The 26247-nt window shown below is 38.1% G+C and overlaps 1 protein-coding gene across 3 annotated transcripts; it reads left to right on the top strand.

Moving 5' to 3' along the window:
• Nucleotides 1-2203: 2203 nt before the first annotated feature.
• LOC145224262 (sarcoplasmic/endoplasmic reticulum calcium ATPase 1-like) lies at nt 2204-23871 on the top strand. 3 transcript variants are annotated; one of them, XM_080090725.1, is made up of 23 exons: nt 2204-2390; nt 2594-2611; nt 2728-2810; nt 3287-3391; nt 3529-3667; nt 8340-8420; nt 8765-8850; nt 9935-10090; nt 11459-11563; nt 12111-12314; nt 13094-13285; nt 13934-14065; nt 14438-14558; nt 15645-15850; nt 16157-16340; nt 16541-16692; nt 16769-16989; nt 17232-17434; nt 18966-19051; nt 21449-21582; nt 21942-22059; nt 22204-22321; nt 22942-23871. In XM_080090725.1, exons 1-23 carry the CDS (start codon nt 2273-2275, stop codon nt 22977-22979), a joined length of 3000 nt encoding a protein of 999 aa, XP_079946851.1. In that variant the 5' UTR covers nt 2204-2272; the 3' UTR covers nt 22980-23871. The 3 variants fall into 3 exon arrangements, with proteins under 3 accessions (XP_079946851.1, XP_079946855.1, XP_079946864.1); XM_080090729.1 differs by lacking the exon at nt 18966-19051 and adding an exon at nt 17833-17918; XM_080090738.1 differs by lacking the exons at nt 18966-19051; nt 21942-22059; nt 22204-22321; nt 22942-23871 and having other exon boundaries at nt 21449-21553.
• Nucleotides 23872-26247: the final 2376 nt, after the last annotated feature.

Genomic DNA, 26247 nt, shown 5'->3' with positions numbered 1-26247 from the left:
TTTGTACTTACTTGCCATGGACCTGGCCTCAGCCTTCTGCGAGGTGGTGCAGGCGATTTGCCAACCAATCAAGAGCGACAACAACGTTTGAGTTAGAAAAGCCATCACGCTTTAGGTTTTTTTGCAATCTGATTTATTTAAGTCAGTGGTTCCCAAACTTTTCCGTATTTTTTTCAAAACGGTCCCTTTGCCATTATTTCGAGTGCTCGCGGTCCTCAAGCCTAAATGTGTATTTCACAAAAACCAAAGTTGATTGCAAGATTTTAGCTAGGTACGCAAAATTGCGCAAAAAATCATCCAAAGACAGCTTGTGACATCACAGACAAGACAAAAAGCATTACGATTGTGTGCGAACAATTGCATTTTTGATAGTTGTCATGCAATAAAGGCTATTGTTTAGTAATGGAGACATTCGATTTTTAATTCTACTTTGATTTAAACTTATTTAGTGGCACAAACTGAGAATTACTTCAACCGCTTCGCGGTCCCCCAAAATTGCCTCACGGACCCCTAAAGGACCGCGGACCCCAGTTTGGGAACCGCTGATTTAAGTGTATAAAACACAGTGATCAAAATATTTTTTACACATACGCAAAAGTGCATAATATAACTTGCCACAAAATTGCACAAAGAATTATGTTTATATTGTCCTAATTAAATCAAGTAATACTGAACTTTCAAGAGCAATTTGCTTTTCAAACTTTCGAGAAGTTCGAGTCAGAACACCGACCAGGCGTTTTACTAGAGAAAAGCGCCTTGTCGCTTTGATATTAGGCTTAGTCTGCCAAATGAGTTACGGCGATGTGCAAAATCGTTTTTATAGAACAATGCGTGCAACGAATTAAGGCTAACCGCGGAAGTGCGAAAAGAAGTTTGGCCGATCACGTTGCGTTAAATTGTAATAGTGGTACAACAATCCTGCACTGCAGCGGTGTAAAGCGAAATGGTTCAACATAACCAACTTTTAAAGCGATGTTGTGGCCCCAACTAAAATAAGTTCCTAAAACGTTTGCTATTATTAAATAGCTAGCACTAGCAGCATCTTTCAGATAAACGGCAAAAAAAAACTTCAGTGATGGAATAATCTCCAAAATCATCGCGCTTTAAAAATTTAATTAACTATGAAGCATAAAATTTGTAGCCTACATGCAGTCATAACGACCTATAGGTTGTTGAGTTGTGAGTAGCCTATGTCGTTCTGTATTCATTAAATCTCAAACATATATGTTATGATGTGTTGTGAAACTGGTCTGTATTTATAGAGATCAGTGGTTTAGAACCATATGTATTTGAGATTTTCGTTTTTGTGGAACAAGCAAAAACCGACGGAACAAAAATCGACAATACCAATCTAACATGTCCAGCCAAAGCCATGACATGCAACATGGCTTTTCCATTTCTAGACCAAAGCTGAAGCAATTAGCAGTAGACGAAAGAATTAATAAGTTGTCTTTGAAAAGGTCCTTACCAATTACCATTAACTCTTGCACTGTTGCACTTTCAGGTCAAAGTAAGTGGACGAACTGCAAACGGTCGCGTAGTAGTATTTCTATGTAACACGTCATCATTCGCCGGCTTTTGTTTCTGGGGCAGAGTAAGTTCTATTTCATTCTCGCTTTGGCTGTTTCATTCAGCACAAGTAAGCATGGCTTGAAGCTTGTGTTCGGTCATACTTCTCCGTTGCTTTAGCGGTTGTTTGTAGTGATATTTATGTGTAAGCTTGTTACGTAATCAAAATTTGGATGTTTTTTCCCATGTGCCAACTTTAAAATTTCTATTTTTTTGAACAGTAAGCTATATAACATATCTTTTGAAAACTAGTAGAGTTTTTGATTCATTGGCATGTCAATGGTATCATAGATTTATGGATGTCAAATAGTTTTAGGTAATTGAGCACAAAAATATTATGTTAAAAAATGTATTTTTGTGTTGTTTCAAAGTTGTGATAAAACAGACCCTGTTAGATAAAATGGGATGGTGTTTGCAAACCATAGTTAAGCACATTGATTTAAAAAATAGATCATTTGTATCTTAACCTACTTACATACTTAAAAAATTTAGAAAAATTGGCATCTTAAAAGTTTTTCTTATAAAGCTGATTAGAAATTTGTGCACATAATTTTGTATTTTGAAAAAAAAGCTTTTTTGTTGTTACTTTACCAAAACATTGCCTAAAAATTATTGCATCATTTTGTGATTTTAGAAGTTAAATTTAAGTAATACTAAGTAAGATATAGTTAGACAATAGTAGTTGCCCTGCTTCCTACACATAATGGAGGACGCATATGCCAAAACGAATGAAGAAGTTTTAAAGTTTTTTAACGTCTCTGAAAACTTGGGACTTAGTCAAGAAGAAGTCAAGCGAAAACGGGAAAAATATGGTCCTAACGGTATGCAGACCGCCGTTTTATTTTTACTCAAAAGTTGTATTTTTTCTTTAATTTACTTCAGTCAGTTAATACTTAAATATACAGTTGGTTGCTGTAATGAATGTGTTCTTGTATACTATAATTTACAAAAGTTTTGCAGTGCCAAAATCCCCAGGCTCAAACCTTTTTATTCTTTTTCATGTGCTGATAAACCATCATTTTAGAACTACCTGCTGAAGAAGGTGAGCATTTTTTGAATTTTGTGAACAAAACTACAAAACAACAGTACATTTTGCAACATGTTTTACAATTTCTATTTTGTTCAACTGCTAACAAACATATTGTTTATATTTTTTAGGAAAACCTCTTTGGCAGCTGGTGGTAGAACAATTTGAAGATCTATTGATTAGGATACTACTGTTAGCAGCCATAATTTCCTTTGTAAGTATGCTTTTTAAAAAACCACAAACATTTTTGTATCATTTGGTTTGGAATAAGATATGTATGAAAGCAACCACTACGACACACATGTGTATACTGTGCATTTTCCAATCTTTGTTACCAGAATTGAATTTCAGTAGGTATTTGTCCATTTTCCATTTAAATACAGATTTTGTTAAACATTATGCCCCAAATCCAAACTTTACCATTTTGAAGGATTCTGTTTACAGCAGTTGGTATAAATTGAAGTATATTTATAAGTTTTGTTTAGTATCTGTCAATAAATATTAGTTGAAAGACTATTAAAAGTTGAAATAGGTACACACTTGGATAAAAGCAACGAAAACTGTACTATTTTCCACTTGCATAGGCATCTGTAAAATATTGCAAGGAAATATAAAACGTGACTTCAATGATTTTCAAATATACATACATTATGCAATATATTATTAACTAATTTGTACTGTTCTAACCAGGTTTTGGCACTGTTCGAAGAAGGTGATGAATCTATAACAGCATTTGTTGAACCTTTTGTGATCCTTCTCATTTTAATTGCCAATGCAATTATTGGAATCTGGCAGGTAAATTTATGTTTTTTTCTCTGTGTTTTGCCCAAGAATTGTCTTGGGCTTGTGATGTATTAAATTAATTGAATAAAAATTTCTAAATTAATTTGTTTGAAAAATTAAAATTTGTTTTCTATACTATTTAACTAAAGGAAAGAAATGCAGAAAGTGCGATCGAAGCTCTCAAAGAATATGAACCAGAAATGGGGAAAGTGCTTCGACAAGACAAGGCATCCATACAGAGGATACTAGCTCGTGAAATTGTTCCTGGAGATATTGTCCAAGTTGCAAGTGAGTAGCCATAGGACAACTCATTTTGATCATCTTTGATCTTAATATCAAGCTTAATGAAGTATCTTTCAGTTTGATGTATGGATTATCTCTTAAAGCAGCTAACCTTTGTGCCACTGAATGTTATTTATAGTGTCTGCATTGTGTACAGAACTTATTTGTGCCGGAGCTTTGGTATTGATGCAAGTTATCAGGCAAGCAATAATGCAAATTGACTAGCTAATATGACTAACGCCATGTCTAAAAAAATTGCTTGCACAGCTTACATCGTGAAGCATTTTTTGCCTGCGGTATGACGTGTTGCGGATATCCACGCAGTTTGATAACGACTTGCCCGAGCAAATGCAAATGACAAATGGGTCCGTAGTGGAACCCACGCAGCAATCGCTATCACTTTGCTCGCCTAAATGGATTCAGTGATGTGGTGTACCTACTAATGAATGGGAAGCTATATAATTCTGACACACGTTCCAAGTTTCTGTTCAGTTTTCACTGGCTGTTTTCAATGGACCTTTGCGGTCTTATTGCACAAACAAGTCACGGTTTTGAGACAAAGACTGTGCATTTAAATCCTGTACTTCGGACTTTATACCGGTTTAAGTTTCTCTGTGTTAGGCAAGATATGCAACCTATAGCAATCGTCAAGCACCAGAAACAAGGTTACCATACGAAGAAAGAACAAATATTGGTATTGCGATCAAAAAACACAAGTTCTGCTCGTAACAATGATATAGATATAGAAAGTGAACCATACAAGTGAACCAGATAGTTGTAACACAACAGGCAAATTAAACCAACATGTTGTGCTATTTTTTTTATCTTAACATATTTATACGCTGTCGGTCCATGCATAATATATGGTGAATCCCGTATTATCTATGCACGGAGAAAATGTATGGGATTATAGCGACGGCCCCGGGGTTTTCCTACATTTTACATCGGAAATACTTACTCCGTGCATTTCTTTCTTACTAACAAACGCTTAACAAACCGCTTTCCCGCCTTCCTTTGCCAAACAATAGACTGCGAAACTCGCATTTCTCCGCGTAGTGAAGGTTTTGTGACACATTGGTAAAGTATCTCTTAGCAAAAGCAAGCTTCGTGGCAACAACCATTAAATGGTTTCGGGAGACGATCATCTTACCAGCACACGGATGTTTATGTTTTGTGTTTGTTATAACGTTACTATGAAGCTGAAGTTGTCACCGTCCTGTTTTGTTGACATGTTACGCTTTAAGTGCTTTGTACCTAAGAATAACTTGAAGCAAACTTCCAAAACTTTATTTACTGACCCAGCGTCGCTATGGATTTTCAAAGCTCCAATTTGTGTCTAACTCCATAATATCCTCAACTCGTGTGTTGTTTTGAAGTTTAACTGGGTACATAAGTAAAGGGATCGCAAGACAGTTGCACTGACATTCCCAAGACATTGGTTCGCGTTGATCTCAACAGCGCATCGCTATCGTTGGACGTCAATCGCCCCTTGCAACATCTGCGGCCATTCTTAAATAGGATTGTTACCATGGCCACCATCTGCCATGACGTCATAGTCGGGCTTGGAGTCTTTGGGTCACGTGCGATTGGAAGTTGCATTAGCATATTTGGTATGACCAAGGCGTTATGGGAATTTGGAGATTTTTTTCCATTTGGGCCATATATTTAAATATTTTAGACACAGAAAATACGGTTATCAAATTGGCTCGGTTTAATTTTGTGTTTGCCAGTTAATTTACCTGGCGAGGTTAGCCAATCGCTAGTTTTTTTGACTGTAAATACCCATTTTACTTTAAACTCAACGATGTAATGCAACCGTTTTTAGTAAGCATGATTTTCGCTTAATGTATTGCGTGCGGGTATTTAAAGCACGTTGCGATTCAATTTCCACGGCACTATTTGACCCGTCCTTGCTTCTGTGCAAGTTATATTTGGCCCATGACAACAGTTGGCAATTACCCCGAATAGCGATGGTCCGCTTTGGTGCCCTGTTTCGCACTAGTGCCTAATTTATGCAAATGTATCTCCTACACACTGAACCCCATTTAAACGCAATTGTACTGTCTATTGATCAGATAACTAGCCATCTGTTGTTAGAATGGCAAAGATTCCTCAACTAATGCCCTTTTTTTGTTTATCTATTGAGTTGACTAACGCCTTACATGCGGCAGGATGTTATTGTTTGTTCTTTTATATATCCCTGGCTGTGTAATGATAGCTTGGAGGGCAATTGTACATAATGATAGCAGCCGATCAAGTACTTTTTGTCTGTCACCCCCGTTCTATAAACGCGTTTCAATTTTAAATTCTTTCTAGCGAGTTGACAGGCTTCCATCCACACTCGTATCGTTTGACAAGGATGTCAAAGGCTTGCCTATCAGTTTTTTTTAGTCAACCAAGGGCTAAACCTGAAAACCTCGCAGGAAACGCCAAAATGTCAAACGCAATTGTCCGTTTATATTCACCAATGCATTTGCTTGCTTGCAACTGGTATGTGCTTACAGTCACGTGCTGTGTATGCATGGTGTGCCCTTGGGTAGACAGCCCTAAAGAGCTCGCGGTGGGGCTTATCTTACTGTTCCCTGTTGGGAATGGACGCCCTCGAATCACTGCAAACTTACTTCGGATATTATAGAGGGCGTGCAAGGTCAGGCTCAGACTTTTGCTTAAAGGTTGTTGGCACATCACTGTGGCGATTTTTCCGGTCTTTGTTGTGTCTTTGTTACATTTCTTTGACTTTTTTTGCTTCGCAACGGGATTTGGCCAAAAAAGCAAAATATTGCTGCGATTATTCAATAGGCGATTTTGTGTAAGTTTGTACTATAGTTGAAATACTGGTTTGCAGTCACAATGTTAGAAAACACATCTTTTGCGTAAGAACGTTTGTGACATAGTTTAAATGTAGCGTTAGGTTTTAACTACTGGTTCGTTATTAAACAACAGGCAAAATATTTTCAATCAACCGTTGTGCACACAGTGAACAGTTAGACAAGCACATCCAATTCTTCGTAAGTCAATAGTCACCCTGTACCGTTTCCGTTCTATTCATACAAAAAAATGTATGCATAGTGCAATATTAGTGCGTAATAATAAATGTGAATGTTCGGTGTCCAGTCATTAACGCTGAATCACGCCCCACAAAACAACTCGTGCACAGAGAAAATCATTGAAACATTGTTTTGCCAAAATGACACATTTTCTGTTATTTCGATTTTCTGCATCAGAATGAATCAGAATAACAACACAAATACTTTTTCGACCGTTTGTCACGTAAAAGCCCACATCTCTTTGCAACAGGGTGTATCAAAAGTAATTAAAAAGATGGCGAGGTCAAACGTTGAGTATTTTTAAACCTATTGTGCCATCATAACGTGTCAGATATTACACACCGTGTTTATTATATGCATACACTAAAATAAAATAAAAAAATTAACACAAGCCCATCAAACAAAAAGGTCAGAGCTAAAACAATGCAGAGATGGTCCTGCGACAAATCCTTTTTTAGTTTCCATTTTTGATGATCTTTACGTAACATTATTCTCATTTCAGGCATTAATACACTAGTAAACACACAAATACAAATTTATTACGATTTACTCCCTGGAGTCCAGGTAGCATTTTTCCAATTTGTTCGACAGTTTTGACAATGGGTCAGCATAGCACACGATCAAGTCGAAGTGCGTCAGTCAAATTGCCTTTCACCGCTGCCCCGGTTGTTTTTCACACGCTCGTTAAATTATGCATCGGTTGATCGTCGTCTCGCGTTTGGCGCGCCTGCATTGACGTTTCCTCTTTCTCAAATTCGATTGGCCTCAAGGGTCTCGGTTTAAGATGATTTGTTTTCACAGTTCCCTTATTTGCCCAGATAATTTATGCATTTAGGTTACAGGATAACATTTTGGCCTGTTTGTTTGTTACATAAGTAGATACTGAATAGCTTGAAGAAACATAGGCAATATTTTCTGAGTGCGTTCATAAAAGTACTTTTCCTTGTACATTAAAACGCTGAAATGATACATGCTTTTAAAGATACAGATAAGGCGTAATTAACGTTTTACAGCTATCCGTTGCTTTTAGTCTTACAATTACGCACACTACTTGTTTAGTTTCTAATGCGTTTATCAATTCCTATTTAGCAAAGTTCTAATTGATGTCTTAAGTGCACCAGTTGACATGTGTTATTACTTTGTGTATCGCAACCCGCCAGCTTGAGCAGTTTCAATCAGACGTAACCAAACTTAGGTATTATCATCTACAAGCCATTTGTGTCGCTGACAATTAGATGCGCCCAACATGACTAGTTAATAAGCGCAACCAAACATCTGTTCAGTGTACACCGTAATTGTCTGCTGTCAAGGATCGTAGATAACGGATCCCACCAGCCCAATCACCAATATTTCCTCTGCATTTCTTGTTAAGCTGCGGTAAGCTTTCCTACTGGCGTTTGCCTAAGGTTATACCCCTGTGCAGAGCTACATGGTTGTGGCATACTTGACCTTTGTTTCCACATTGTCGACATTAAACCAGAAGATTTTAAATTTCCAATTGTGGCATTTTTGTGCCGCTTCATGACAGGTTGCAAAATATACCAATTGTCAAAAAAATGTTTTAGCTGGCGTTTCCCGTGTTGCAATTGCCTATATTATGGCCCATATTAAAGAGCCTCTTTGTTTTTCAGTTGGCGACAAAGTACCAGCGGACATTAGGATCATCGCTATCCACTCCACCACTCTTCGCGTGGACCAGGCTATTCTGACAGGTATGCTGAAGCCATGTATTGCAGTAAATCCCAATTTAACAATTATCATTTCAGCACAAAATATTTTTGCATGTAATTTCCTTGTTGACTTAAAAACGCTTACATATGTCTTAAATGAACTATGCTATTTTTGTGGGTTAAACCAACATAACTGTTTTTCGATTGTCAAAGCATGAAGCGGTATTCCAATTCGGACTCCACACATTTTTGAAAGATTAAAGCACTAAACCCATTTTTCAATACCAGCACAATGTGACAGTCTTAATCACGATCCACAATACATTGTGCCCATCACACACAGCACTGAAGCTATTGTTTACAACCTTAATTTGTTTCGTTCAAAGGTGAAAGTGTGAGTGTGGTGAAACACACCGACCCCGTACCCGACCCCCGTGCCGTCAACCAGGACAAAAAGAACATGCTGTTTTCGGTGAGTCATTCACGCCTGTGTTATTCAGCGCATTTGTTATATCGAACCAGGTTTTTTCATCGGACGTAACGCGAAACAACACTGCGAAACGTAAAGTTGACATTTGGGTCTCTCTGGTGTTTATTTGAGTATGCTGGTGCCACAAATATATGCTGTAAATGAACCGCTGTTTAAGAGCATTTCACTTCATGATATTTGAACATAGTGGCCATGGTGGTTTTGAGTTATACAACACAATTTATTCCTGGATACAAAATTTTTCTATACCGTGTTGTACTTTTCGTTATTACCTGTAAAAGAATTTAAAAATTCAAAAATCGGTGTTATAAAATGGACACAGTACCTGTTTCAATCGGCTTTGCTTTCTGTCTTGCCTGGATCGCACGGATACGAATGCAATACATATTTTAACATGCGGGCACATCTTGGCAGAACCCCCTTTCTTCTCACTACTACACCTTATCGTGATTGCGGATGGCCTGTGACTCCAGCCTTACGACACTGTGCGATAGCGTATCGGGCATTTCGAAATACGTGACGTCTGTTTTCTACCCCTTGTACATATTTAGGACTAGCTGACGACAGAATGGTTACATGTGTCACATCATAGAGTCCATGTAATATGTTAAAAATACTGCCAGTTAATATGGAAATCTTCTGATCGTCGAGTAGGGGATTTGTCGCCAATCTCGTTTGCTTTAGTTTTTGTCCCCTTTAGATTTTTTGTGGTATTTTTAATGTCTGGTTGTTCAGTCATTTATGTGGTTAATAACTACATGCAATGTACAATTTTTAAAGCGAGAAAGCTTTACAATCTTGTATGTTTACGCGCATAACAACTTCGAACTTTTGGACAAGAAATTCAAATCAAAGTCAAAGAAAACCACCGCAAGATTAACCCATCTTTACCCCAAACATTTTACGATTAAAATTAAAACCTAGTCATTGTATGTCGACAAAGTGGTTTGACAGTTGTCATATAACAACAAACATGTCATGTAACATGATTATGCAACATTATATAAATATTTATTCGCGTTGTACAAGATAGGGTTCTCGAATTTAAATGACATTCATATTTAAGGGCACCAACATTGCATCTGGTAAAGCCACTGGAATCGTCATCGGAACTGGCAGCAACACTGAAATCGGTAAAATCCGCGATCAGATGGCTGAGACCGAAGCTGAAAAGACCCCACTTCAACAAAAACTTGACGAGTTTAGTGAACAGCTGTCCAAGGTAATTCATGCTAGGGTTTAGATAGTAAGATCAAGTTCAGTTACCTTTCGTTTTCCTTAGGCATCAGCATGTTTATGTACCAAAACGGGCTCATTTTTTGTTTGATAAATACTGGTTTTTGGATGTCCCTAGGAGGTGAACATACACAAAGTTATTGTTCGGCATGACACTTCACAAAAATTGCCAGGATATTGGCGTAATTTGTGCAACCTCAGTTGGCCCCCATTAAAGCGCAATCTTGTCAACAGCAAACACCTCGCAGTTACGTGGTTACAACACGACTAATCATTCCGTACAGTGACGCGCAACCGCTCGAATCGACTATAAAATCTCCCTTTCAATTTTGTCTAATAATAACTTTTCACCTTACTGCTTAGCAAGGTAATACCGGGGATGTAATACCAGGGAAACTGTCAAGTAGCGTAGCCGTTGCGGTTCACCGCGTTCGCAAGTCACCTGACTTGTGAGTTCTTTTGTTTACCTTCAGATTTCGTGTGACGGTTACGCATATAAGAATCACGCGCGATTTCTTGGACACGTGTACGTAGACGCTCTTTGTTTTCATTGTCTTTGCAGCGTTCTTACATCATTCGTTCGTAGTGAGACGTGTCTTGAAACCTAATACCACGTACTTTTGTGAAGTTTGAAATACTCGCTTGCGCCATCTTTCCGCAAGTGTAATCGTTTGTAATGTGGGTCTGATTTGTTGTCAATTGAAATGGAGGAAAAACGAACGGCGAATTTTGTGAATGAATCCTCATGATAACGTAGTAAAAAGTCTTGGACTCAGTTTACCACTTAAACTTAAATTTGGCAGGCACACATCAGAAGTTCTATTTAGGCATTTCTCCTTAGTACCGTGGTCTGCGGAAAACGTGCATGTACCGTAATACATTGGGTTTTCACGTATGACTCTGTTTAGCTTTTAATAGCAGCCGCTTTTTTATTATCTGCGACGTAATAAGCCCACACATTTAAAAGCGGAAGAATTTTATAGCGTGGATTCCTGACTGCTGGGTGCTGAAATGTTAAACACTACGGTTTTTAAACTAGCACGCCCTTAGTCAACACAGACACAATTGTGCCTGAATAACTGCATACATTGTAAATATAGTGCTCTCAATTTTCATTAACGTTTGGTTGTATTAAGCGTAAGATCATTCTCAGTTTTTAAATCTGCTAAACTGTATATTTGTGAGTATGATACTTGTCTCTTATTGAACACATGCTTAGAAAACCTTCAAAAATGTATTAACAATTGAACATAATATATCCCTGTTGTGGCCAGGTACACAATTTTTCCTAAGCCATTGTCGAACATAAAAATTAACTTTGTTCACACATTTACACGTTTAAACTTGGTTGTAGATCATATCAGTGATTTGCATTGCTGTGTGGGCCATCAACATCGGACACTTTAACGACCCAGTCCATGGTGGATCGTGGATCAAAGGGGCAATCTACTACTTTAAGGTAAGATATTTTTGGTGCTCACGTTTAACTGCATCTAAATGATAGCAGGCCGGTTCATTTAACCTGACGCAATACGACCTTAATTCTTGTCAAAAATAGTCCTTGCCTGCTAAGGTCGACTGAAGGGTAATTGCGCAGAAAGGCCTCGTTGTAGAGGGGTTTTGTTTTGCTTTATAAAGGATTTGTATTTGTTATACCTTGTTTGACCCGACTGAACTAGTTTGATTTGTCTAATCATGAAATCGTTAACTAAAACATTGCCTTTGTTTGGTTTTCGATTTTATGGTTAGACCCATTAAACCAGTTCAGATTTTATGAGCAGACAAATCTACAAAAAAAAATCGCTGCACGTTTGATTACGTCACATGTGTGTTACGTCATGTTCAGCTCAAACTGAACACTTTCAGTGGCCCATTTCTAACAAATGGTTGTAGGTATTTGTCACGTTCATGCTATTGACGAAGCATTTAAGCCGAAAACAAATTATAATCCCTGTGTGGGTTATGTCCACCGATGCCTAATGCCTCTTATGCTTCCACATTTGCAGATCGCGGTCGCCCTTGCCGTTGCCGCTATCCCCGAAGGACTCCCAGCCGTCATCACCACCTGCTTAGCGCTCGGGACCCGCAGAATGGCGAAGAAGAACTCGATCGTCCGTAGCTTGCCTTCTGTTGAAACCCTAGGTTGCACCTCAGTGATCTGCTCTGACAAAACCGGCACCCTTACCACCAACCAGATGTCTGTCAGCAGGGTGAGTAACACATTTTATGTAACGGGGGATATAGTATGTTATCCATGTAGGTTGAAGTAATGGTGGCTAAAAATGTTCTTGACGAATGTATTCTAAATAGCTTATATGTAACACGTTTGTAGATTAGATTTTCCCCATCTTTGTTCGAATGCCCACGGTGCAATACGTTCATACAATCACACACAAATACACGCACACACTGTATTTGCTAGAGAGACCTTGTAGAAGATTTAATTACCAGTTCTTTTCTAACGTCACACCACTACACGTGGAGTGGATGTATAAATAGAAAATTTTTCGTCATGCACTGCTTTGTTATGTCTTGCCTCAATGACATATGCCGTTGCGCATGTCGAGGAAGGAATCGAACTTCCATTCACTTTGCAACTATATAACATAGAATATACTTCTAAAGCAATCAACATAACCTGTAATTTAGCCCGTTTGATATGGTTTTTACTGATTTAATATGTAAAATTAGGTTTCATCGCATGTTTGCGTACCGATGTAATCTAGTCTTGCTATCAGACATTCCAGACAGTGGTGCGTAAATGAAATCAATATTATTAGATTTTTGTCTGACTTCTTAAATATGTTAAAAATTAGGTTTTAAAAAGAAAATCCACATTAAATCTGTTTAACGGATTTTTAGATGAACAAATCTACATAAAGCACATTGCCATTTAAACCATAATATCTAACGTCTTAGTAAACATTAATTCACTGATCAGCTACGTCACTTCTCTTCTCATCCTCACTTCTCTTACTCTTTTTTCCAGATGTTTGTGGTGGACAAAGTCACCGACAGTGGCGCCGCCTTCCACGAGTTCGAAGTCTCTGGATCCACTTACGAACCGACCGGTGACGTCACACTCAAGGGCAAGAAGGTCACGTGTTCACAGTTTGACTCGCTCACTGAGCTAGCTGTGATCTGTGCTCAGTGCAACGACTCCTCGCTCGATTATAACGAGGTGGGTTTTGTGTGATGATTCTATTTGTATTGATCCCAGTGACGTTGTACGTCTGCTATTTTTGCGTGATCTGACGTTGATCAACCTGCGTGAACCGCTGGTTCGACGTGATGTTATTGCAAAAAAACTGTTACTCTTTGGTTGTCGTCCTCTTTTTAGGCTAATAAAGACTCAATGTGACACTATAGTTTAAATTAGCGTTTCTCAACCAAGTCCCTATGGTATCCGAGGGTAGCACGAGGTGTGTTTCAGGGGCCCCTGAAGTGCTGGCCCTCACAGGTGACCGTGGGGGCCAATGGGGTTTAGAGAATTTCTTTAACTACAAACTGTTAAAGGTCGAAAACTCATTCGATATTTAACACTTTGACATGTGTATTTTTACCATCGGAATTAAACCGGTATATGCAAATATTTTTATTTTTATTTCCACACAAAAATGTGTTTGTTCACATTGGCTTACCCAAGCAATAAACCTTTCTAACGTTTAAACAGGCCTATTGACTAAATAATTTTGTCCGACCATATTTCTGACACATCTAACCTTGCTGTTTTCCGAGTGCAAATGTATTTCTATCTTGTTTGTCTCATGGGAAATTGGCCCATAGCCTTTAACCCAACAACAAGTAACAAAATTAACATTGCGTGCAGACCAAAGGCGTGTATGAGAAAGTTGGTGAAGCGACCGAGACCGCATTGACTGTCCTCTGTGAGAAGATGAACGTCTACAACATGGATCTGTCCAAGCTTAGCAAGGCTGAAAAATCTCACCCATGCAACAGCGTAAGTTTGCTGCCACCTTTAGTGTACAGTAAATTTTTCTATGTGGCTTAGTTGAACAGTATGGCCTAGCTACATTGTATATTTGGCAACATATAAGATATTGATGAGAGGAAAATGTGTGCTCTTTGTTTACGTTGATTGTAAGTAGATGTGTTAGATAGGAACTAAATGTTTGTACATTTTAACTTCAAAATTGACTGCATGAATAATTAAACAGTAGTCTCGCCGCAACTGTAAAACAAAAACCAAGATATTTTATGCAATTTTTCTTTTTTAACTGTGGATTGTCAAAAAACAATGCCCTTAAGCGATAAGCTTATCATTTATTGGCTCATATGCTTTTACATTTTTACAATGCCCTTGTGTTTACAGTCTATTAAGGCGATGATGAAAAAGCAATTCACCCTCGAGTTTTCTCGCGACCGTAAATCGATGAGCTCTTATTGCATGACCGACGATGGAGCTAAGATGTACATTAAAGGAGCACCTGAAGGTACGCAGTGATTCTTAAACATTTCATTATCATTACCTGTGAAAAGAAACTTATTTGCCCCGCTTTTGCAAAATAAACTACGGCGTTACAAAAGGATAGTCTAATTACCCCCAGAAAAATGCCAAATTTTTAGGGTGCTAGGTTAAGAAGCACTGGCTACTGTATCTTTTTGTAACGTTGCCCAAATCCACGCTATGGCATTTTTTACCCTTTTTCCAGAAGTGCCACAACTAAAAGACCTAACTTTCAATGTAAACTGTATTGCGGTTTTAATTCCAAGCGGAATTTTGTCAATGGATTTGTGTACCAAATGTGCAATAATAACCTCTGTGTGCCCTTGTCACCTGCTAAACACACGTTTAAGTGACGCCTGGGAAACAATTTATTAGATGCGCGTGTCAAAGTTCCTTTGAGAATTGGTTAAGAGGTCTGGTAATGTAATGAACGCAACTAAACGGGCTCTGTAATGTCTAGATCTAGAGGGATTTGTCTATCTTTTAAGTATTGGTGGTATAAGCTGTGTAGATTTTGTGATAAAGGTGTCCCATATCTTGTGTGTCGTTCTGCAGCGATTTGTCTTACAAGCTTATTCTGCAAATCGTGATGTGGTTTGCCACCTTAATACTGCACGTTTCCAAGAAAATACAAGTGCTGTTATGCGCTTTCGTCAAAGTAACCTTTAAGTGTGTTGTGTTATTGTGAACGTTGAGTAATAGGGAATTGGTACTTGTGAAACGGTGTAATAAGTCACGACAGCACCGTGTCAAAATTTTGTAAAGAATATTTTTTTCAAATAATAAACAAAAAAACAAAATTTTAAAACAGCTATAATGTTAAATATCTTCTGTTTAAACGAAATTGCTCGTATATCTGGATCAAACTTTGCCGAATTCAGCCAAAAACTGTCTGTTTGTTTGTTGGACACTTTGTAAACGCAATTGCGTTAAAAAAAAGTTTTTGTCGATACTTGAACTAGAAACAGAAAAGTTGAATGTAGTGCCATGTGCGCCAAAAACTATGTTGTTTTAAAAAAACCTTTAATCGTAAACCGTGTTTTTCGATTTTAACAAATATTCATGTTTGTAGGAATCCTGGACAGATGCGAATACGTACGAGTGGGCAAGGAACGCGTGCACATGTGTGATTCGATCAAGAGCGACATCATGGAAAGAGTGCGAGCTTACGGTACAGGTCGTGACACTCTTCGCTGCCTGGCTCTCGGTACGATTGACTCGCCCAGAGACCCTAAAAACATGGACTTGAGTGACGCTGGCAAGTTTGCCCAATACGAGGTATGTTAAATACCATGTTGCTTTATTTTCTTGTTTTCTGTGTCATAATCTGTAGAAAGTGTGGAAATAATAAAATAGAAGAGTAAACGGACACATTTATTCGCTTCTGTGTACCTTTGTAAAGACGGTATTAAAATATTGCACGAAATTAAATCAGATTTCTCAATACAGTACATACGCTTTGTACAGGAATACTCTTTCTACTGATTTACATTATTCTTGTTTACTGCATGTTCCAATACAGCCAAAAGTTCAAAATCGATCGAAAATTCAAGTTGTATTTTTCTATTTTCCTCTCATAACTAGACTGAAATCACCTTCGTTGGTATCGTCGGTATGCTTGACCCACCCCGAACTGAGGTTTTGGATGCTGTCCACGACTGCCGTGACGCTGGTATCCGGGTTATTGTGATCACTGGTGATAACAAGGCCACTGCTGAAGCTATCTGCCGTCGTATTGGCGTTTTCGGCGAGGACGAGGACACCACAGGTTGGCTTACGTGTTTATTTCACGCCATATAATTTTCTCTGCCAATTCATGGTTCATTGAAATACTTAGACTAACAACCGCTGTTATCATAAGCTTTCATGCAGCGGGTCATTATTTCAAGTTGGTTTTCCTTGATTATGGTCGCTGAAACAGTTGAACGTTTTGTCGGTCCCTTTTCCTGAATATTTGGTTCATTTCAGGTTTATCCTACACTGGTCGTGAGTTTGACCATCTCAACCCCGACGAACAGTTTAAGGCCTGCCTTCGTGCCCGCCTCTTTGCCCGCGTCGAGCCAGCACACAAGAGCAAGATTGTCGAGTACCTTCAAGCCAATGGTGACGTTACTGCTATGGTGAGTACCACCGCCACTCTATACACCCCGTTCCTGCTATTTTTGCTTTAATACGATTTTTAATTATGTTTAACAGACTGGTGATGGTGTGAATGACGCCCCAGCCCTCAAGAAAGCCGAGATTGGAATTGCTATGGGAAGTGGAACCGCTGTAGCGAAGAGCGCATCCGACATGGTTTTGGTTGACGACAACTTTACTTCTATTGTTGCCGCCGTTGAAGAGGGACGTGCCATCTACAACAACATGAAGCAATTCATCCGATATCTTATCTCATCCAACATCGGCGAAGTCGTTTGGTAGGGTTTAATTTTAAACGCTTACTTTAGCATATAGAAGTTTAATTAAAAACCCTATGTTTGGGTGTCACATTATATACAAATAGTTAATATGTTTTACCAAACATTTTTTGTGGTATGTACATGTTTCATGCCTTTCTCATTGTACTCTTTGACAACATTTAAGAGCAAGGGTCCCTATGTATATTTCTAACGATGTGTTTTTTATGCAACCTTGTTTAAATTATACGATTTTGTGTCAGCATTTTCTTGGCCGCTGCCCTTGGTGTTCCTGAAGCTCTTATCCCCGTCCAACTTCTCTGGGTGAACTTGGTTACTGATGGTTTGCCAGCCACCGCACTTAGCTTCAACCCAGCCGACCTCGACATTATGAAGAAACATCCGAGATCCACCAAGGATACTCTTATTAATGGATGGTTAATGTTCAGATATTGTGTGGTTGGAGGTACGTTATTGTATATTTCAAAGGCATATGGGTGGCTTTGGGGACTTAAACTTACGGTGAAAAATAAGTAGTAAAATGTGGGCATAACTTTAATTGAAACATTAGGTTTTTAGACCACCTGTTTTTCTGAACAACGATATTGGGCAAGTATAAACCCCAATTTGACCCAGTTTTTTATATGATATTTTTGTGTTATAACTTATTTAAAAACTTTTGCTAAATACGTACCCGGAAACATTGAAAATGGCAATTCAACGTTTTTACACAAACAAAATTTTGACAAGATTCTAAACTCTACTTGATTTCTAAAAATATTTTTGTAAGTCTGAAATTACAACCCTTTGAAAAAGAAAACACAAAGATTAACCAAACTAACTCGTCTCTGTCTTGGGCTGTAGTATTTGTAGGCAGCTCCACTGTGGGTGCATCGCTCTGGTGGTATCTATATGCGCCAAACGGACCCCAAGTCTCCTGGTGGCAAGTGGTTAGTTAAATTGCAAACGCGCGCGTTTCGTATACTTATCTATACGTTACGTCGAAGCGCAAATGCGTGCTTTGTCCTTCCTGATATTGCCTCAGTTCCTTTCCTTTAGGAATGTGCATCAATATCGGATCGTATATTTTTGTATTTTGTTCTGTTTGCTCGCTGTAGCGAAGCCGATCGGTCTGCTTCACACTTCTGTGTACTACCCGCCTCTTTCTTTGGGTCGCGCGTTTTACATGGTGCAGCCGATTTCAGCCGCACAGTTACGTTGGATAATCACAAAAAGTTCACGTGATCACGACAAACCATGATTTCCTTCTACTTATTTCACACTCATGAAGTGAAAATCTCGTTTCTGGTACAGCTTGATCAGCCAGTACAACAAACCTGAAAGTGGTTTGTTTTGTAAGGCTTGTCAAAAAATCACCTGACCAATACAGTTCATATGATTGGTGCAAATTTTTTTGGTCGCTGGAATCGGCTTTACCATGTAAATATGCTTCGCGTCGGCCCGAAAGTTCCTCGCTGCGTCATCAAATAAGAACCGCTGCAGTGATTTTTAGTTGCAGCTAATTTAACTTCAAACACCATTTGCTTCCGGCTGCGTAGACCACATATTTCAATTGCTAACCGATGCCTATAACCAATCAGCTTTTACTTTCAGTTCTAACTACTGAATAAATTTTTCCTATGTGTCCGGGATCGGTCTCTCTGTACCCGATTAAAGTTAAAAGGTGGATATACCTGACCTATAAAGATTGAAGTATATCTTGTAACAGTTAGCAATTTTTTTTAAATACAGACTTTCTGAAACCCTTTCGTAATACAGTTTCAATAATCTTACGCTAACAAAACCAAACGTTTCATACAAAAAAAATGAATCCAAAATTATCCAGCGCACCGAACATTACCACTTGCCTTGAGAGCAAGCGGGCAATAAGAGACGATCGATGCATGAGTTTGTTCCGGGTGCCGTTTTAGCTTCTAGTTTTGAGTTCTTGGTTTTTATCTTTAACTCTTACCCGTGTGTTCCCTCTGTTATCACAGCATACGTGGGTATGGCCACTGTTGCATCGGCCTCGTGGTGGTTTATGTATGCCGACAATGGACCCACTATGACTTGGTGGCAATTGGTTAGTTTGTATACGTTTTGTATCGTTCTCTATGTTTGTCTGTTGTCCTACGAGAGTGCTAAGTTTTGAGCAAAAATGCTTGCTAAGTATCACTGGCAAAAAAATACTACAAAGCAAAATTCACTCGTTCAAATTGACTTTTCAACGAGCTGGTTGTAGGTAAACGATATACCTGTATAACTTTTACGGTTGTAAACATTTTGAAGCTATTTGCAGACTTGCTTCAAACTTGGTACTTTCGTTTATGTTTTATACAATTAAAAATAATGCATTTATGTCACTTTATATGTGGTAGCTACTGTGTATGGTTGGTGTGCACATCACTGTATCGTGTGTTGTCCTGTATATCTGTATGTGGGTGTGAATGTGCGTGTCTAATACGACGATGTGGAATTCCCATTGTCACTCCTCGTCCTACTACGCAAGCCTCACGGATAGATTAACCTAATCATCGACTCAATTTTGTGCACACACATCAAAGCGTTAAATTAGCATGCAAACGTTGCCCTCAGCCGAACGATTTGAAGCCATATATTAAACATAACCAAAAATCGCTTCAACGAAACGGTTCAACGTCATCTAAACATGTGTGTTTTCAATATTGTAACTGACAAAAACACGTGATTGTTCGATGCTAGTCGGTTTATTCATCAGAAACTAACATCATAATCAACTATTGTGTGCAATTTATGACCTGAACTTTAGCGCTTGATATATAGTAGTAATCGACAATCAATTGTGTGAAAGTTGTGGTGTACATGTGTGTTGTGTTGCGAAAAACCATCATGCCGAAGCAAATTAACTTTCTGATAACATTGATGCAAGTCAGGGTTAATTCATTAATAAATAATGTATCGGTTTAATCGCTTTATTAAATTTGCTCTTTTATCTAAATTTTAACGCCATTTTAAATAGCTGTACCCCCCCAATTTGATAAACATGGCAATTTTATGTCGTGACCGTGTTAACGCACAAAGTAACAAATTAAATCCGTTTTGCTAACCATGACATTTAAGGCAGAGTTACTAACTTCATACCTCGCGGCAGACCCACATTCAGTTGAATTAATTTACCAGCTAAAGAGGGGCAGGGTTGGGAAGTGAGTTATTGAAAAAATTGCGTTAGGAACTAAGTTTTAAACCCTTGATAGCCTTAAACGTCAGCAATTTTGGAGATATCGTTTCAAACAGGCATTTGTGCTCTTTGCCCCATGGAAATTTAGCTAAATGTGGGTCTGCCGTGAGGTATGGTGTTAGTAGATTTTCCGACATTTAGCCAAATTAAAGTGACAAATTAAATGTTCATCCGCCGGGCTCTTTATAACTCGCATATTTCCACAACCAAAAATTACGGAGTCAAAAATTTCTATCCTGAAAAGCTCCACTTCCAAAATGTCGCGTTGATTGACATTTTTGCGTAATTTTGGCACCTGCATGACCCATCAGCTTATTATATAAAATTTAAAAAACTAATTGCGCACCTCATTTTTACAAACAAATCCGCCAGCAATTCATTTAATTCGATTCCACTAAAACATTCTGCGGCATGTTGCATGATTTAATTCCGTTAATTCGAACAATCTTTTGTCGGGTTCCGTTTAAATGTGAGAGTGTTGCTACATTGCTTATATCAGAGCATGTCTGTTCCTCACTCGTTCTGTTTGTCTGTCTGAAACCTTCTTGGATGTTAATGAATGTGATCTGCGTTTCCTTTCGTTTGAATTTTTTTCCTTATATTTTTGCTCGCAACATTTATATTTGGTTAAATTAATCTACAAAAAAAGTAATCTTTTATGATGACAGTGCACATATAAATATGTGGCACTGATTTTTGCTATCATAAAAGTATGGAAAAATAATACAGACGAATCCGGTTAATTGCAAAACCATTTTCTTTACGTTTTATGCTATTAACCTGATTATGTGGTTAAGCGAACGGTTTTAACTACTGATTTGCTACGGTGCTAGGATGCTATGCGATTAACCGGATTTGCCTGTGTTCTTTCAAAACATACGCCAGAGGCATACACCACTTCGAAAGCAAAATGTAAATTAAAATGATATTTGTTCAATCTATACTTATTTTGCATACCGTGTGGTTGTCTGTCTTTGTCGAAACAGTTCTTAATGTGACAATATGCGATATCACTAAAAACATTTTTACGGCGTCAAATGTTTAAAAAGGCAAACTTATTTTCTTTTGATGTATTTAGTCTATGTTCTAACAAAGCATCAGATTTTGATTGTTTATTCACGACTTGCAAAAACATTTCTTTTCTACAGTGACAAATTTACCTCACAACTAAGTGATATCGCATACTTGTCGCATTAACACTTTAAAACTGGTAATAATGCACACTATTTCTCTTACCAATATTCACATGCGTTATACGCTTAGACTCACTACATGTCATGCTCTACAACACCCGACAAATTTGAGGGTTTGTCATGTGACGTGTTTGAAGATCCTCACCCGATGACAATGGCTCTCTCTGTCCTTGTCACCATCGAAATGCTCAACGCTTTAAATAGGTAAGAGAAACTCAAACTTTTACTCCTTTAGTGTTGTCAATGTGATAATTAGTGATGCACCAAAGTTTCGGATGGCTAAATATGCTGTTTTGCTGATGAAGGGTTTAAAGTTTATGCCTAAACTTTCAATATCGCGAATTTAAAATATCATAAATCAACTAACTGTTGTTTCAAGTTGTTTGTTTTAGTTTCGGCCCAAACTATTTAAAGTGGGTTTGGTGTATCACTAATGATGACAAAGAATTAGTCTAAACTAAACTATGCGAGCATTTAATTGCACACGAAATAGTCTTGTGGTGTTTAATTGAAACTATACATCCTATAGGATGTAGCAAGTGTAAATATTACCTATATTTTAGTGTGTCCGAAAACCAATCCCTCTTCCGTATGCCACCATGGAGAAACATGTGGTTGATCGGAGCCATCTGCCTCTCAATGTCTCTTCATTTCATGATCTTGCACGTCGATCCACTCCCGGTTTGTTATTCCGACATTCTACTTCGCTGCTTAAAATATTCATGTAACGTTACTAAGTTGCAATTGTATTATGGCCGATGTTAAAGCAGGATCCTATGGCATTAGCTGACATTGTAAGATCAATCAATCTTTGTTTTTTTGCAGATGGTTTTCCAGATCTGCCCCCTAAACGTCAATGAGTGGATGATGGTGCTGAAAATCTCTCTTCCTGTGATCCTTATTGATGAAGGAATGAAGTGGATATCGAGGAATTTCATTGATGGTAAGTCACCTGTATTTGAGATTATTTGAGCACAGTTTGGTATGGCAAAGATTGTAGTCGTAAACAGCAACCAAAAATTAGGAAAGTTTACTCGAATATAGATCTGAAGATTATACGAAGGTTATATGGCAGAGCTGAGGTAAATTGTAAGCTTTTTGTGAGTTATACAGTCGAATTAATAGCGTTTTGCGGGATAACCATAGGAGTGATTTACTTACAATTATGTGCAAGGAAAGTGGTTCCAAGGAAAAAGCGAAGACCAAATGCCAGGCCGACTTCAGTCCAAACAAGGTCAGGTGGAAAGACAAAACTTGAATAGTTGCCAAGGTAAAACATTTTTGTACATACGATTTAGATACAAACCAGTTGGCTTAAAGGTCGGTCTAAGTTAGAAGTTTAATGAGAAGTAAGCGTAGTTAAATTCTCCTTGTTGCAGTGCGGTAAAGGGAAAACGCATATGCGTTTGAATATTGCCAGAACCTCAAAGAAAGCGAAAAGTTGAAAATACGAACGTATTTAGTTGTTAAACGACATAACTGTACTATTTCCAAGTTTCGGGCAGCCAGGTGACTTTTTCAGTGTTTGAACAATTGCTTAAAAACAATAAATATTGTGTGCAGCGGGAGACTTGGGTATACAGCACGAAAAGAAGGAATAAAAAATCTCTTCGAAATCGCCTTCAAAATCAAAAACCACCACAACCGGCGAAACACAAAGAATTGTCCCTGAAAGAAGCAGTTTGACGCACAAAGACAAAAAGCGTGCCTATACTTCGCCGTTCATCAGCGTCTAATTTATTTCTGCTGTAGAAAATTTCTCTGCACAAATGGCTGTCGTGGTCATCCTGTTTTTTTCGTTTGTCTCCACTTTTCGAAACCACCCTGTCTTTGTTGTTGTTGATGATGGAAAACAAAAAAAAATCGTAGACTTCTCGTGTTTTTGTTGTTCTGTACGCCTGCGTATAACTTTATATTGTACACACGTGTAAAGACAGTAAATATATAAAGATTTCTTATGACATGCAGTTCCGCGTCTAGGTTTATTTTTACCTTGAAGTTTAAAATCCTATTAGCTGTTAAACACAGAACCTTATATACAGCAATATAATTTAACTCTAGTTTTTTTCGAACAAAACACCAAACAGTTAACAATTATTGTTGTCAACCCTCGGTTTTCTTAGGTAATGCTTTCCGTCTAAAATGTTATGCTGTGTTTATCACCACGTCCTTCCGTATCGATATTAGGTAAGATTTCTCACTGCTATGGACATGCCTATTTTTTAGTTACTGCTCCGTTTTTCACCAACCTGTCGACTCAAAAGCTCCCACTGACCCAAAGTTCTAAACGCCTCCCTATCCCTCTTCATAAAACGCTGCGATTGTCGGTTTATCGCGTGTTTACATACGTTGTGTGAAGTTCTCGTTTTCGTCATAGTTTCCGTTCACTCCCTCTTAATATAAGGCCCAAAGAGGGCGCTGCTTGTGTTACCTTGTTGCTAGAGTTTTAATTCTGTCTGTTGCGCGTGATTGCAATACACTGAACCGGTTGTATTTCATGTGGACAAGCATTGAAGTTAGCCCGGATTATTCTTTTGTGATAAACTACAAAACCTTTTATGGGTATGTTGGTCAGTTGTACGATAGCTTCTTTTGCAATGTCACGCATACATGCTTACAACAAGTTGTTTCCTATGCTTTAGTTAATTTATGCGGCTTACATTTAGCAGTATTACTTATTCCAAAAGGGGCGACGTCAAAACGAAAACTAGTTTTTCTTCAAATTGAAGGGCATTCGAGGGATTGTATCAACATATTTCGCCTTTAAATCATCCAAGCAGAACTGTTCCAAAATGGAATCCTATTTTAAAAGTGATTCTCAACGGATTATCTAGTCCAACTACAAGTGTGTTTTACAAATTTATCGAACTAGATTCTGGGACAAAGTTTCTCAAAAAGTTTTTTTACCGTCAGTCACAGTAGTTAAGTAGCTCGTTCTTGCACACAATAGACCAGGGGTTCCCAACCTTTTTTCCTGCTCGTACCCCTTTGTCAGGTCAAAGCATTCTTCGTACCCCCAAAAAATTCTAATGGAATTTTTCAGATATATATTGCTAAAATAAATTGCTTTTGTAGCTCAATTAAACGTTAAACCGGTATTTTACACAAAAAGAAAAGCATGGACCACAATGGCATGATATCATTTACAATTCCAAAATAAAACTGTGGTATGAAATGTTTGAAAAGCTGCTCTGTGTCCCAAGGATCTTCGTACCCCTTGATGTTCAATCTCGTACCCCCAAAGGGGTACCAGTACCCCCAGTTGGGAACCCCTGCAATAGACATTCTCATCTAAACCACGTTTGTAGCCTACGTTGTACATGCAAATATACAAATGGTAAAAACTTAGTTTGGCCAAGGATGACGTAGGCTTCCGGATGGCATTTGTATCATTTTCTAAGGAAAATTTAGGATTAAGCAATACGCTATACTAATTACTAGGTATAGTTGGCGTAATTTTCATTAACCCGGGATCGGAATTGAAATAATTAGGTTCCAAATTCCGGGATTTTTCATGATATATTTCCTGAGAGTTCCTACGAAAATATGACTTTTGCTTCTGCTTTTGAGAAATTTGCTACTATCATTTGTAAGTTAGGCTAAAGTAGCACATTTTGCCTGAAAATTCAAACGGTAGGGGTAACTCTGTTTAGTAGAAATATAATTAACACAAAAGCTTTATAAATAACCAGGGTTCCAGCGCAATTTTCGTTTATAATTTCATGACTTTTTCAAAACTTTACAGGAAAAAAACCCAAATTTCCATAACCTTAATTGAAAAAAAATCGAACTATTCCCATAGTAAAACTGGAAAAGAGGCTTTGGCATATGCAGTCAATTTACCATACTTGCAACGAATATACAAACGTTGCGTGATTTGAAATTCCTATCTCTATCTAGCATTTTCAGGGTAAAACAGGCACCAAATTCCATACTTTTTCAAGAACTTTAACAACAGTTGGCTTTTTTCAAAACTTTTCCAGGCCTTAAAAATACAAATTTTCCATAACCTTTCCAGGTTTTCCATACCAGCGGGAACCCTGAATAACAGAAATCTAACCACTTGTGCCTCTATTTTACAAGTCAAAACACATAAGCTCAGAACTGTAACCTATCATCGCGCGCCTCTGTAAACTAGCAAACCTAAGTGCTGAAATTCGCCCAATCCGCTGCCGTCTCCGTTGCTTCCAAAGCCTCAATTGTTCTTTTCACTCCTTGTGGCTTATCTGCAAACTGACAAATGGAATTGCCGTTGAAGGTTGGCGTCGCTGACAGATGCTGTTGGGCTCGGGTTTGCAATACACTTCTTTAAAAGTTCTAACAACTCATACGACCCGAGTCGACGAGCTGACCCTTGCGTAAACTGTAGTTGATGATTTTGCAATAGGTGAAACAAAGGTCAGGAATAAAATTGGGAAAACGTGGGCTTCAAGATACTAATGAAGTAATGTTTATTTAGGCAATAACTCATTTTAAAAAATTATTTTGGGAAAAACGACTTAATAAAAATGTATGCTCTTAAACTTTACGAAATCGCACATAACCACACAATCACTAAGCATACCAACTGTTTCGCCACCTGGTAAGACGGAAGAAATTCTACAGCACAATAAAATACTTCTCGGGTTTACACGAACAAATTGTACACATAAGAAGTTACAGCACAACTTAGCAGCACAATACACATACGGCAGCTGAAATCTTACTCAAATGAGCAATTTTTGCTGCTAATGAAAACAACAATGTATAAATTAAATTCCTTGCCGGGCGCTTAGACCAGTGTTTCAAAAATTCTGTTGGGTCGCCTGTTTTTTTAACAAAAACATCTACTATTTGACTTTGTTTCGTAGTGTTCTCATTTTATTTCCC

This window comes from Phallusia mammillata, chromosome 1 (assembly GCF_965637545.1).
Source record: "Phallusia mammillata chromosome 1, kaPhaMamm4.hap1.1, whole genome shotgun sequence".
In the NCBI taxonomy this organism is placed as follows: Eukaryota; Metazoa; Chordata; class Ascidiacea; order Phlebobranchia; family Ascidiidae; genus Phallusia; species Phallusia mammillata.
Note: the sequence above shows the minus strand (reverse complement) of the source record. Positions and strands in the feature narration are given on the sequence as shown.